The 14802-nt window shown below is 43.9% G+C and overlaps 1 protein-coding gene across 1 annotated transcript in view; it reads left to right on the top strand.

The window, feature by feature from the left end:
* frem1b (Fras1 related extracellular matrix 1b) overlaps positions 1-14802 on the top strand; it is a 112763-nt gene that overhangs the window by 74921 nt on the left and 23040 nt on the right. Inside the window, exons 23-26 of the mRNA XM_085775261.1 lie at positions 277-418; positions 1875-2079; positions 6848-7112; positions 12460-12880. Coding sequence (XP_085631387.1) covers positions 277-418; positions 1875-2079; positions 6848-7112; positions 12460-12880 — 1033 coding nt within the window. The remainder of the gene's footprint in view (positions 1-276; positions 419-1874; positions 2080-6847; positions 7113-12459; positions 12881-14802) is intronic.

Here is a 14802-nt window from a genome sequence, read left to right as displayed (position 1 = left end):
GTGTAGGAACGTGTCATAAAGTCAGTTTCTTCTTGGTGGGTGTGTAGGAACGCGTCATAAAGTCAGTTTCTTCTTGGTGGGTGTGTAGGAACGCGTCATAAAGTCAGTTTCTTCTTGGTGGGTGTGTAGGAACGCGTCATAAAGTCAGTTTCTTCTTGGTGGGTGTTGTGGTGTGTAGGAACGCGTCATAAAGTCAGTTTCTTCTTGGTGGGTGTTGTGGTGTGTAGGAACGCGTCATAAAGTCAGTTTCTTCTTGGTGGGTGTTGTGGTGTGTAGGAACGCGGGTCTGGAGGTGGACTCGGCCGAGCTCAGAGTGATCTCCACGGTGACGCTGGAGGCCGAGGACTTGGACACGCCCCCAGACCGGGTCTACTACTTCATCAACGCTGAGCCGCGCTTTGGAAACCTGCAGCTCAAGGTGTGTGTGTGTGTGTGTGTGTGTGTGTATGTGTGTTTAGAATAGAATAGAATAGGTACTTTATTGTCATTCAAATACACAGTGTGCATAGAACGAAATTTCGTTTCACTGACTCTTGGTACAAAACAAAAAATATGTATGTATATAGTATAAATATAAATAAATTAAAAACAAGACAAGTGAGGTCAATCGGTCAGTAAAGTGCTCTGTGTGCATACGTGCAAAAAACTATTTTTATATTTAAAAGGATCACAGTTAAAGGTTATAGCTACAACTTTTTCATCAAAAGGATTGATTTTTCAGAAATAATGCATCCACAGAACGTCCAGAGGGAATTTTTTAAAAATAGTATATAAATAATTGTTTAATACATTTTGGCGGGTCCGAAATATATAAATATTTACATCTGGTTACATTGGCAACGTCGGCATGGAATGATCTCTGTGGCAACAGGACGAATCGCCGGGTAGAAAACCAGCATGAGAACAATAGTGACGGACGAGAGTTTCGCTATATATATCAAATTTTTCATGTCACTATATCACCGTTTAGACTGATGTTTGTAAAGTCTATAAAACCAATGATTGGACAAACATTACTATTTCTGTGTGCACATTTTTGTAATTAGTCATGGTTATCATAGATTAGCCGGGCTAACGGTTAGCTACCTGTTTAACTTTAATAACTCAGTGACTCAATAAACGCTCCATGAAAAAATATTTTCTCCAGCGGATATCTGAGTTCCAACATGACTGAGCTAACTGGAGTAGTTTCATGTGGTGTCCCACAACGGGAGGGTTTTAACAGCTGACGTCCTGCTGTTAGCTTAGCGTAGCTACCGTTAGCTTAGCTACCGTTAGCTTAGCTACCGTTAGCTTAGCTACTGTTAGCTTAGCTACCGTTAGCTTAGCTGCTGCTGTTAGCTTAGCTACTGTTAGCTTAGCTACCGTTAGCTTAGCTACCGTTAGCTGTCCCTGTCAGCTGCAGCCACTGATGCTTTCTAGACACTGTGATTCCCCCAAACTGAATAAATACAACACATAGCAACACAAAACACACACACAGAAATAGTAATGTTTCTTCAATCATTTCAGATTTGTCTAAACGGTGATAGGGCCTGAAAAATATGATTTATAGCTAAACTCTCGTTCGTTACTATTGATCTCATTCAAATTACAGCTGGTTTTCTACCCGGAAGTAGAATGTAAACAACAAGGAGATTCGGTGTATTAGAACGTTGATGTCATGTGTAACTGGCAACCAGTAAAACAGAAGGTTGGAGCGAGAGCTACTGGCCAGGAGGAATTAAACTTGTAGCTATCACCTTTAAAATGTTAAAAATGTTAAAAGTGGCATGTGCAAAAATGAAGAATTCAGCCGTGTGTGTGTGTGTGTGTGTGTGTGTGTTTGACATGTTCTCCTTCATTCTGTGATCTTCCTCCTCCTCTGGTGTCAGACGCCTCGGGGCTGGACCGAGCTGTCGTCGGGTCAGAACTTCACCCAGGACGACGTGGAGATGAACCGGCTGCGGTACCGACACGACGCTGACGCCAACGCCGGCGGCTTCAAAGGTCACGACAGCTTCCGCTTCACCCTCAGCGACCTGGTCAACGAGTCTCCTCCTCAGACCTTCTTCATCTCCGTCCGCACCGTGCACAAAGGTCAGAGGTCGTCTCCACGGTTACAGAGCATTAGGACAGTTGGGTTGGGGGATGGATGTAACACCTCTTGTCTCAGCTCCTGTGACCTGCAGACGCTTCATGTGTAGAGTCACACTGCAAAAACTCAAAATCTTACCAAGAATATTTGTCTTATTTCTAGTCAAAAATTTCATTTCTAGTCAAAACTAATCTCACTCTACTTAAAATAAGACTCATCACATTAAAAGTAGCTTGTTTTTAGACACTTTTTACTTCTTTCAAGCAGATTTTCATTTGAAATAAGTAGAAAAATCTAACAGTGGAGCAAGTTTTTCTTTCTTATTACAAGCACAAAAAACTGCCTCCACTGGCAGATTTTTCTACTTATTTCAAGTGAAAATCAGTTTGAAACAAGTGAAAATGATCTAAAAACAAGTTCATTTTTAAGTGATGAGTCTTATTTTAAGTGGAAAGAGATTAGTTTTGACTAGAAATGAGACATTTTGACAAGAAATACGACAAATATTCTTGGAAAGATTTGGAGTTTTTGCAGTGTACAAATAGCAACGCCTTAAACTTCTCAAAGTAAATCACAGAATTCACAGTTTGATGTCAGATGCAACGAGTTCCACTGTTACAACCTGCAGCTCTACTGGAGTCAACTGGAACAGTGAGATAAACAACTAAAAACTAAAAAACACACCAAAGAAACATGCATCTATGTGAGTTTATTATTGTTCATCTTCCAACTGTGGTTCAGTGTGAACAAGAAGAACTCATCACTGATGGATGAATGAAGAACAGTGTCAGTGGGGTGGTAATAGATGAAAGGTGAACATGTACTAATGGAATTTACCTTCAGCTCATAATCCTGGTTAAACTCCTGGGGTCCGTTTCACAAAGCAGGTTTAGTGAAAACTCTGAGTTTGTTAACCCTGAAATGAGGCAAACTCTGGGTTTTCCGTTTCAGAAAGGGAGGTAACTCAAACCAGGGAAAGAGGAGTAACTCCAGCCCGTTTTCACAAAGAGAGGTAACTGAAGCTCGGAGTCAGTTACTATGGCAACACACTCCGTGAACCTAACCTGGTCGGGACCCGGAGTTTCTCCTTTTTATCTGAAGCTGCAGACTGAAAGCAGCGCCTGACAGGACGTGTAAACTCCCTCAACTGGATGTTTTATTCTCCAGGAGGATTTGTTTGATCGTTCCCGTTGTTCTGCACCGTCACTTTATCTGAACAACCATCACATGACACCACACGGACACGTACGCAGTGAAGAGAAAATTGCACTTCTCTCTCTCTCTTATTTTTTTTTCGTAGTAGATCGATCCACTTATGGATTATTTCCAGGTGTCATCGATGACAACACGCACATCCCCATCACAATGGAGACAAACTTGAACATATCAAACACACATTAGGAGTTGCACCTGCTCAAACACACAATGTTGAATAACTCTCCAGATTTCTTTTTTTAGATTAATACTCACGTATTGTCCCGCAGTAAAAAAAAAAAGAATCCGACCTCACGTCCATTTGCCGCTGCGGCGCTGCTGCAGAATCTTTTTTTTTTTTTTTCCCCGAGTGTGGGAGGGGGGGGGGGGGCCTGATTCTGCGTCAGCATCTCAGCATTCATACGTCACTCCCTCCACCGTGAGAAGTGGGAGGGGCTGGGCTTTTTTTTGCTGGTTGCCATGGTGAATCATGTTATTTTTGTTCCATTGATGAGGGCTTTTCATCTCCCCGTAACTCAGGGTCAAGTTGCTCAGAGTTGAATGAACTAACTGTTATCACCTGTTCTGAAACCCAAAACTCTGAGTTTCCTATCTCAAAGTAGATCAACTCAGAGTTCAGGATTAGACTCTGAGTTTGTTGAACCTGCTTTGTGAAACGGACCCCTGGAAAGATGTTTGACACAAAGATAAAAGGAGTTACAACCGTCCCTGTCCCTGTCCGTCAGTGTTCGACCAGCTGGTACAGCACGGTGGTTTGAAATGAACATCGATAAAACGACTCATATTTTTGCTCTTTCATCTTAAACCAGTTTCCTGATTCAAACGTCAACGGTGCCGACACTAACCAACATTTAGACTTGGTCCAAGAGATTTGTTTCTGACCTACACAATGTTTTTTGGGCTGTGAAACAGGAGGGAGTGGGTCCACATTTCATTTCATTTCATTTCATAAACCTTATTTAAACTCGGAGATATATTGAGGAGTAACCTCATGTACAATATAGCCGAGATGAAACACAAAACATATAATATATATATAAGGACAGAAGACAAGACATTTGAAACATACAAAACATAACAGAATACCAGAATTTAAAGGTGGCTAGGGTAAATTGAAACATAGTTAAATGCAGGAGCAGTTAAGAGGTAAAATAAGATGTAGTTATGGTTTTAAATTGTCCTATCGATAAAAGTGAGGTAAGTTTCAGATGAGTGTTGCAGGTTGTAGGTGCAACAGTAAGAGAAACTGGTCTTTCCAAGTTGGGTGTTAACAGAGGGAACCTGCAGTGTGAGCCGGTCTGTTGAGCGCGTACGATAGAGACCTGCATTAAGAGATACTAGTGAGTTAATATAAGATAGTAAAAGACCAGTGAGAGCTTTAAAAATAAATAAAATCCAGTGTCGATCAGGCCTGGTAGATAATGAGGGCCATCCAACTTTGGAATACAGGTCACAGTGATGAGTTGTAGCTGTGACCAGTAATAAACCTCAGGGCTGAATGATAAACGCTGTCCAGTGGATGTAAAGTTGCAGCTGATGTATGTCTGTATAAGACGTCTCCATAATCTAAAACTCACATAAAAGTTGCTTCAATAAGTTTCTTCCTGCAGTGAAAAGGAAAAGATGATTTGTTTCTGTAAAAAAGCCTATTTTATGTCTTAGTTTAATGACCAGATTAGATACATGATGTTTGAAGGTGATTTTTTTTTCGTCGATCCAAAGTCCAAGATATTTGTATTACACATGATGCTGATCACATGATGTTTCCTCTTATTGGTGAAAGTGCTGTTACAACCATCCAGTCTGCTGGCCAACAGGCTCATATTAACACGCTGATATTAACAGGCTGATATTAACATGATATTAACATGATATTAACATGATATTAACAGGCTGATATTAAAGCAACAGAGTTTCCATCCTGGTTTAAATGTTGCTGAGGTAAATGATGTTTGTAACACTTTTACAACCAAACACACACACACACACACACACACACACACACAGCGACTGTGCACCTTCACACACCTCGGCCCTCGGTGGTTCATACATTATTGAGACTCAGCTGTGCCAGCTTTGCCAGTCGGGTGAACTCGGCCCTTCTGAGCTCCGTCCCTCTGATCCTGGAGGAGCCGAGGTGAGAAACGAGCGACCTCCTTTAGCCGCTGAATAATTAACGTAGGAGGAGGAGGAGCAGCTGTGGAGGGGCGTTGGCCCGGCTCCTCTGGGTGCTGCTCGCCTCCTCAAGGGTGCTGCTGCTGCTCCTCCTCCTCCTCCTCCTCCTCCTCCTCCTCCAACCTTCAGACTCTTTGTCTATTTTTAGTTCAAGTTTAACTTTAACTCAGATTCACTTCATGTGTTCAGACTTTCGTTTTAGAGACTTTTTAGAGTTTGTCGGCTCTGGTTCAGGTTGATATTCTGAAGTGATTTATATGACGTCTCTTTCTCTGGTCCAGATGTTTTGATGAAAACAGTTCCTGTCACATCATCATTTACAGGAAGTGAAGCTTTACCAATAGATTTACTGACTTTTCAGACATTTAAAACGTCTTCCCCTGCTGTTAATAACCCTAAACCCTATGAACCAGTCTGCCATCCAGTCCTCCCATGAAGCTGGTCTGCCCTCCATGCCTCCCTTGCCTACCAGAAGCTTCCTCCTTCAGCTGTTGTTAACATTTCCATGTTTCTCCTGGTTTTCCCTGTTAAAAGGGTTTTCCATGGAGTTTTTCCTCAGTGGATGTGAGGGTCTAAGGGCAGAGAATGTTGTTATGATGGGATGTAAAGCCCTTTGAGACAAACTGTTGGTAACAATGGGCTAGTCGATGTTAACTCCTAACCACTGAGCAGTTAGACGGTTGTATAAAGTCGATGTTAACTCCTGACCACTGAGCAGTTTGTTGGTTGTTTAAAGTCGATGTTAACTCCTGACCACTGAGCAGTTTGTCGGTTGTATAAAGTCGATGTTAACTCCTAACCACTGAGCAGTTAGACGGTTGTTTAAAGTCGATGTTAACTCCTAACCACTGAGCAGTTAGACGGTTGTATAAAGTCGATGTTAACTCCTAACCACTGAGCAGTTTGTCGGTTGTATAAAGTCGATGTTAACTCCTAACCACTGAGCAGTTTGTCGGTTGTATAAAGTCGATGTTAACTCCTGACCACTGAGCAGTTAGACGGTTGTATAAAGTCGATGTTAACTCCTGACCACTGAGCAGTTTGTTGGTTGTATAAAGTCGATGTTAACTCCTAACCACTGAGCAGTTTGTTGGTTGTTTAAAGTCGATGTTAACTCCTGACCACTGAGCAGTTAGACGGTTGTATAAAGTCGATGTTAACTCCTGACCACTGAGCAGTTAGACGGTTGTTTAAAGTCGATGTTAACTCCTGACCACTGAGCAGTTAGACGGTTGTTTAAAGTCGATGTTAACTCCTGACCACTGAGCAGTTTGTTGGTTGTTTAAAGTCGATGTTAACTCCTAACCACTGAGCAGTTTGATGGTTGTAGTCGATGTTAACTCCTGACCTAACAGTTTGCCGGTGGTCTCGTCCCTCTAGGCGACATCGTGCTGCAGACCGCGGCCGTCCACCTGAGGGAGGGGCAGCGCGTCGTCCTGAACACCGACGTCCTGCTGGCCTCGGACTCGGCGGCCCGACCGGAGGAGCTGGTCTACGCGGTGTCGGTCCCGCCGCGACACGGCCTCGTCCACGCCGTCCAGCGCCCCGGCGTCCCGCTGACCGGCTTCACGCAGCTGGACGTGGCCGCGCACCGAGTGTGTTACACACACGACAACAGCCACGAGGCCGAGGCCGACGCCTTCAGGTGAGAGTCTGACCAATGAGACGGAGCGGTGCCATGCCTGGTGGAAACATGTAGAACGATTTACTTTAATATCAACTTGTCTGTTTTGTTTTCATATTTATATATTTTACTATAATCATTTGAATATTAACAGTTACAACATTTACCTTTATGGTAACGCTTTAATTTACAGACCGTTAATTATGTCATAATGTCTAGAAACAGCCCAGAAATATCGGTCAATTGCAACGACTTGGTGGAGACAAAGTCTGGCTTTTATCAAAAAAATTCAGAGCATGAAAAGCATGAGTAATCTGTAGGCTTAATGAAAAACATGACATTACTATGAAACTGGCCGTTATTTCTATTATCATGTTATTATCACGTAATTAGCAGCCTGTAAATTAAAGGGTTACCCATTTTATTTGTTGGGAATAAACCACAGAAAAGTGAACAATAAACACCTGAACTCAAAAACACAGTCATGGACATTTTTAGAAGTGAATTTAGCAAAATTTTAATTCATAATATCACTTCAGGATTTGGTGAATTTTAGTTTAAGAAAAAAAAAACTTCCACTCTGTTGTTTAGTATATTTATAAAACAACTTTATTCATACATGACAGATTTGTACATGCTGAAAACGTAATCAGTCTAAAAAAGAATGAAAGTAATGTGATCACACATCCAGAGACGGCGTTGGTGTTGACGCTGAGCGGCAGGAAATCCTGCAAACATCAGGAGAATAAACGGCAAATTATCTGCCACAATGTGAGAGGAGGATATTTCTGTCAGCACTGTACAACAAACACACACACACACACACAACAAACACACACACACATGCACACACACGACAAACTATCACACACAACATTTGGCGGAGGAGAGGAAACTGGGCAGCGAGACGAGAGAGAGAGAAAACGTCCAACGTGTCAGGAGACGAGATGTTTTTCTGCTTTTCTGCCAATTTGGCATCGACAGGGTGTGTGTGTGTGTGTGTGTGTGTGTGTGTGTGTGTGTGTGTGTGTGTGTGTGTGTGTGTGTGTGTGTGGACCCTGGGGTTGCTCCGACCGGCCGGCTACATGTCGCTGGTCTCTGGTCAGATCTCAGCCAAGACACAGAGAGACAGACAGAGAGTCTCTCAGGTGTTTTATTCATCAGCTCTCACTCAACAACACAACTGTGACATCACAGCTACACTCGGCTTTAATTATATTTATATTGTTAATTGTTTTTTTGTCTATTTTTATTTTTGAATATTGAAGCTTTGAGCTTTTTGTGCTGATCACTGCAAAAACTCTACATCTTTCCAAGAATATTTGTCTTATTTCTTGTCAAAATGTCTCATTTCTAGTCAAAACTAATCTCTTTCCACTTAAAATAAGACTCATCACCTAAAAATGAACTTGTTTTTAGATCATTTTCACTTGTTTCAAACTAATTTTCACTTGAAATAAGTAGAAAAATCTGCCAGTGAAAGCAAGTTTTTTGTGCTTGTAATAAGAAAGAAAAACTTGCTCCACTATCAGATTTTTCTACTTATTTCAAGTGAAAATCAGCTTGAAAGAAGTAAAAAGTGTCTAAAAACAAGCTGCTTTTTAATGTGATGAGTCTGATTTTAAGTATTATGAGATTAGTTTGGACTAGAAATAAGACAAATACAGTATTCTTGGTAAGATTTAGAGTTTTTGCAGTGCAGCATCTTTACACACATGAGTCGTCTCTCCTCTGCGTTAGGTTCAAGGTCCGTCGTATTTCTGAGATATCAGAGTGTGTTGTATTGAAATGTTACTGAATAACACACACTGCATCATGTGTGTGTGTGTGTGTGTGTGTGTGTGTGTTATGGTGACAGCCGATGATGAATGAGTATTATTAGGAGAATAACAACATGGTTGGCACGGTGACGGTCGGAGCGCCGGCCACAGACGGCCGTCCCTGGGCAAATATGGCCGACACTGGAGCCAGATGTTACACCAGGACCTGTGTGTGTGTTGGTGTGTGTGTGTTGGTGTGTGTGTGTTGGTGTGTGTGTGTTGGTGTGTGTGTGTGTGTGTGGTGGCCGGTGTGCGAGGCCCGGGGCCGTGTGTGTGTGTCAGTTTGTCAGCTGCAGGGCTTCAGGGCTGAGAGGCAGATTGTGTTGGCAGAGGGCGGAGGACGACAAAACACACACATGTACACACACACGGCTCGTTTTCAGCTCCACTGCACTGTCAACGGGGTGCGTGTGTGTACATGTGTGTGTGTGTGTGTGTGTGTGTGTGTGTGTGTGTGTGTGTGTGTGTGTGTGTGTCTTCCTATGGAAACAGGTCGTCATGTGAGTGATTGATGAGCGAGGCCGTTGTCAGGGTTACTCAGGGGAAACTCCTGAGATTTAATTACAAGTGAATTACAGCTGCTTTTATATGAATCATGTTCTTATCGTGTGTGTGTGTGTGTGTGTGTGTGTGTGTGTGTGTGTTGTTGGTGTGGTAAAATGTGTGTGAGTGCTGAGATGAGTGTTCTATCAAATAAAGGCGAAAAGGCCAAAAATAGACTTCAAAAAAGAAGCACCAAAGTAATTTAGCTCCATGTTAAAGTCGTACGGTGCCGTGTCACAGCTCCGACATCCCAACGGTCGGAAAATTCTTCCTAAATCTCAGTGTTTCTACATCCCGTCGTTCCACCAGATTAAACCTGTTGTTCCGACGTCCCGCTGTCCTCAAATCTCAACGTTTCTAAACCAAACCATCAAAAACCTGTTCCCATGCACATTGCACATCAGACAACATCCCTGTGCCACAGCTGAAGCCAGGAACACGCCGGCCGACCGTCGGCCGTCGGCTCGCGTCAGGGCAGAGTGTGGGGGTCTTTACACTCCGCTACGTTGCCATGACAGCGATCACTAGCCATGTTTCCATCCAAAGTGATTAGAATTACTGGGAAATGCTCATTAAAAGAAATTCGAATCATGTGTGTTTCCATCTACGGACTTTGCACCCCCCCCCCCCGACCGGACGGACGGACGGACGGACGGTCTGATTTGAACACATTAGCGCGATTTAGCGCATATGTTTATTACCGTCATAACGCGACCCGTGTGTGTGTGTGTGGGAGAGAGAGAGAGAGAGTTGCGCCGCCCCAGACTTTATTAATGATAAACGCTGGATTCGCTGGTTGATAAGTTTGGTTTTTACTGAGGAGGAACTATGAAGAACTGTGCAGTAATCACATATGAAGGTGTGTGGGGGCTTTTATTTTGCCGTGGCGATGCGCCACAATTAATTAATTGTTGTGTGACAGCGGAAACCCTGATGTTGTCTTGTGAGTGAACTGCAACACGGGAGCAGATGGGGTGAAAGTGGCTCCGTCACTTGATTCGCATACAGCTGTTTCCATCCCATTCCAATCAACCAAAACCCGGCCATAGCAGCGTATTTCAGTTTGTGCGAATCAGGGGATTTTAATGCGAATCACGGCGTTTCCATCATCATTTTCCGATGCGATACATCTCGATGCATCTAAACAGCTGATGGAAACGCACCTACTGAGGGGGTGGAGTCTCCGTCGTTCCACACTCAACCTTTAGACTGTTTAGTGAAACCATCCAGGTTCTGACAGTTCACTGTGTTCTGACAAACTTGAATAAATGAATTGAGACACGTTTACCGTATTTTCCGGACTATATGTCGCACCGGAGTATTAGTCGCATCTGTCAAAAAATACGTCATGAAGAGGAAAAAAACATATATAAGTCGCACCGGTTTATAAGTCGCATTTATTTTTCAAACATTTGATTAATAGCCGGGTCTCATATAATGGCCGGGGCTTCGTTTACACGAAAGGTCGGCACCAAATAGCTTCTACTACAGGCCGGGTCAAAAAAGAAAACTGATGAGGATATGATCAGAAAGTCTTTGTGGACTCTGTGAAGACTGACGGGAGTGAAGCCGACCTCTCCTCTGCTTCAGAGAGGGACGGCCCTGCACTGTCGGACCTGGCTCTCTGCTCCGTGTCCGGAGCCCAGTCGGGACCGGAGCAGAGACCGAAGACTGACCGCAGAACACGCTGTGAAAATACTCTGAACTGACTGGGAGTGAAGCGCTACGGCTCTACGGTGCTACGGAGACAGAGACCCAGGTCCGACAGTGCAGCGAGGAGAACAGCACGTGAGGAAGATGAAGATGAGCCACTGAATGAGGAGGGATTTAGAAATAAAAGCCTCCCTTCCCTCTTGTGGTCGTAGCGTAGTAGGCTAAATTTTTGATATACAGGTATAAGTCGCTTCTGAATATAGGTCGCATGGCCAGACAAACTAGAAAAAAAACGCGACTTATAGTCCGGAAAATACGGTACATCCTCAAAAAAATACTGAGTTTCAGTCTGGAAGTATCAGATTGAGACACAGCATGAGACTTCAGAACAACGGGGGTGCGTTCCGATCGACCTGAAGTTCCCTGCGCAGTGGACTACACAGGGTGTTCCGCCATGTTCAGTGTGGTTCCAAACCGCAGGGAGGGAGTGAACAACGGTTCCTCACTTCGCCCAGTTCACCGGATGTTGACAACCGATATTACCCATCAGCCATTGCGGTCCGTTTACGTGCGTTACGTAAATTGGTAGGGCTAACGGTTAGCTACCTGTCTAACTTTAATAGCTCAGTGGCTCAATAAACGCTCCATGAAAAAATATTTTTTCCGGCGAATATCTTAGTTCCAACATGACTGAGCTAACTGGAGTAGTTTCATGTCGTGTCCCACAACGGGAGGGTTTTAACAGCTGACGTCCTGTTAGCTTAGCTGCGTTAGCTTAGCTGCCGCTGTTAGCTTAGCAACAGCCGTTAGCTTTCCTGTCAGCTGAGCCACTGATGCTTTCTACACATCCTGATACCCCCAAACTGAATAAATACCACGCATTGTAACACAAAACTGCTTTGCTTGTGCACACAGAAATAGTAATGTTTCTTAAATAATTTCAGATCTGTCTAAACGGTGTGTGGGTAATGGGGGCGGGACTAGATAAGCTTTTGCTTCTCCCGCTTTTCCCTTTCGGCCATGTATTGACATGCCCGAAATAAACAAATTGATTGATTGAAACTTAAAAACTTTATTTTTGAACTCGACCGGAAACAGCTGTGACGTTGCAGGGTGTTCCGATTGGTGTTATAACGGTTAAATGAAGTTTCCTACGGCAGATTCCCTGTGCAGGGAGTAGGGAGTAGGGGGCTCTGTCCAAGTAAACTGTGGATCAGAACGCAGCTCGGGTCATTATCAGAATTATGGGATGTCAGAACTATGAGCAGACCTCAGACCTGCAGTGATGAAGCATCTCTACGTGTCGATGAACTGGTTTGTGTTTCTGACCGGTTTGAGTTTTGTCTTCTCAGTTTTGTCGTCACCAACGGCGTGTCGTCTCACAGCGGCGTGCTGCGCTTCAGCATCGAGCACGGAGACCGCATCCCGCCGACGCTGCACCGCAACACGGGGCTCCGGCTGCAGGACGGCGCCACGGCAACCGTCACCTCGGAGCAGCTGCGGCTCACCGACCCCGACACCGCCGCCGCCAACCTGAGCTACGTCGTCACGGAGACGCCGCGCCACGGCACGCTGCTGCTCCGAGGAGTCCCGCTGGCGCCGGCGCTCCGGTTCTCCCAGACCGACGTGGACCGGCTGCACCTGGCTTACCGCCACGACCCGGGGAGCCCGGCCGCCATCGACCGCTTCCTCTTCCTGCCCACCGACGGCACCAACACGGGATTCCTGGAGTTTGGAACGTTGAGACGGGAAGCGGCGGTGTTCAACATCCAGGTGAGACAGGAAGTCCAGTGACTTGATTGATTGATTTGATTTGATTTATTCGTCCATTCCACAAAACATAAACATACACAAACAAGTCAAAATGTCATGATCAATATGGGTGAAAGCAGGACCGGCCCCCTGGCATAAACCCTCTATGTGGTTGTTCAGGGCCACAGCCGTTAGGTGGGGGGCCACATGATCAGAAAGGTACCGGGGTTCATCAAGTCATTTAAACATCCTGAGGTCTGCACGTGCAGCTATGAGCTTTATATGTAATGTGAAGTCAATATTCAGCTTCTTTTATCTCACATTTGAGACATTTGGTGAAAATAGAACGGCAGAATGACAACATTTGTGCTCAAAAAGCAATCTTACAAAATGTCATTTTAGACTTGTTTTCTACTTATCTATTACTGTATTCATATCCTATTTCAAGCACCAAAACAGTTCATTCTCATGACTGAAGGAGTGTTCTCACAAGGGATTGGACATTTTTCAAAAAGCAGACCTTAGATTTCCAGCATTTGTCCTAAATTATTTCTTTCTACAGTGTTCTAGGACAAACTGGCCTCAGTGTGCTTACAGCGGAGGTTCTAATATTTAGACATAAAACACTTGAGTATTGTTACATCTGCAAGTATCTGAAAAAGATACATTTAAGAAAATATGTAAAAGTGGAGAAAATGGCCTTAAACCTCAGAGGGATAAACACGTCTGTATTCAGTTTTAACCAGTGATTTGGTGTTTGTGCTTAGAGTGCAGGGCCACAAACTAAAACCTTGTTTAGGGCCCAGTGTTTCCGCCAGGATTTTTTTAAAGAGTGGCGGCGAGGGTGGTCTGATACATGATCAGCGACTAGTCGACGTCAAGCTCAAAACGTCATTGTGGAGCAGGGGACTAGTCTGTGCAACCCCTAGTGGAAAACCTGCTTTACATTGTTTTAACATTACAAAAAAACAAAAAAAAAAAAAAAAAATCATCATTCTGAAGGTGTGGCGGCTTTTATTTTGCCGTGGCGGTGCGCCACGATCAATTACATGTAGCGGAAACCCTGGGGCCACCAAAATCCTAGGGCCGGCCCAGGGTGAAAGGGCGAAGGCAGAAGCAAAGCTTACTAGAAAATTTCCTCTGGGAAATTTTGAGAGGACCACGGGAGCTACTGCCGGTTTTGCCATCTCTGTCAACATGGGAATCAAACCCACGATTTTAAGGTCAAGACAGAGCTGATCAACTTCAACTTCAACTTTTATTCATTTTGTCCCCCGGGGGGGGCAATTGGTTTTGCAGTAGACAAACACAAACACATCCAATTACACAAACCACAGTTCCATCAACACATCAGTCAGACACATGATCATCTTTCTATAAGCACTGATATGGAGATCCTCATTCTGGTCTTCAAGAGTCCAGAATCCAGATCCTCTTTGATTGATTGATTGATTGATTGATTGATTGATTGATTGATTGATTGATTGATTGATTGATTGATTGATTGATTGATTGATTGATTGATTGATTGATTTGATTTGATTTGATTTATTCGTCCATTCCACAAAACACAAACATACACACAAATAAGTCAAAATGTCATGATCAATCTGGGCTTCAGGGCGAAGGCAGAAGCAGCTTATTAATGCCTACTGTACCCTGTTTACAGGAAGAAAAGCTTTAGTATTTGTCCTTGCTTTAGGTTTGTTTAAAATGCAGATTCATTTTGGTCTGTAAGAGTCCAGAAACCAGCTCCTCGTTCTGGTCTTCAAGAGTCCAGACCTTGCTCAGTTTCTCAGTCTACAGCTGTCACAGTGTTACTGAGTCGACCATAGACGGTAACTACGGTAACTACAGGAGTCTGAAGTCTAAATGGCTTTTTAAAACAAAAACCACTTCGGCGACTGTAGCTCACCATGAAGCTGAGTGGTCCAATAGGAGAC

This window comes from Trachurus japonicus, chromosome 4, assembly GCF_045865225.1.
Source record: "Trachurus japonicus isolate A0001 chromosome 4, Traja_1.0".
NCBI classification, from domain to species: domain Eukaryota; kingdom Metazoa; phylum Chordata; class Actinopteri; order Carangiformes; family Carangidae; genus Trachurus; species Trachurus japonicus.
Note: the sequence above shows the minus strand (reverse complement) of the source record. Positions and strands in the feature narration are given on the sequence as shown.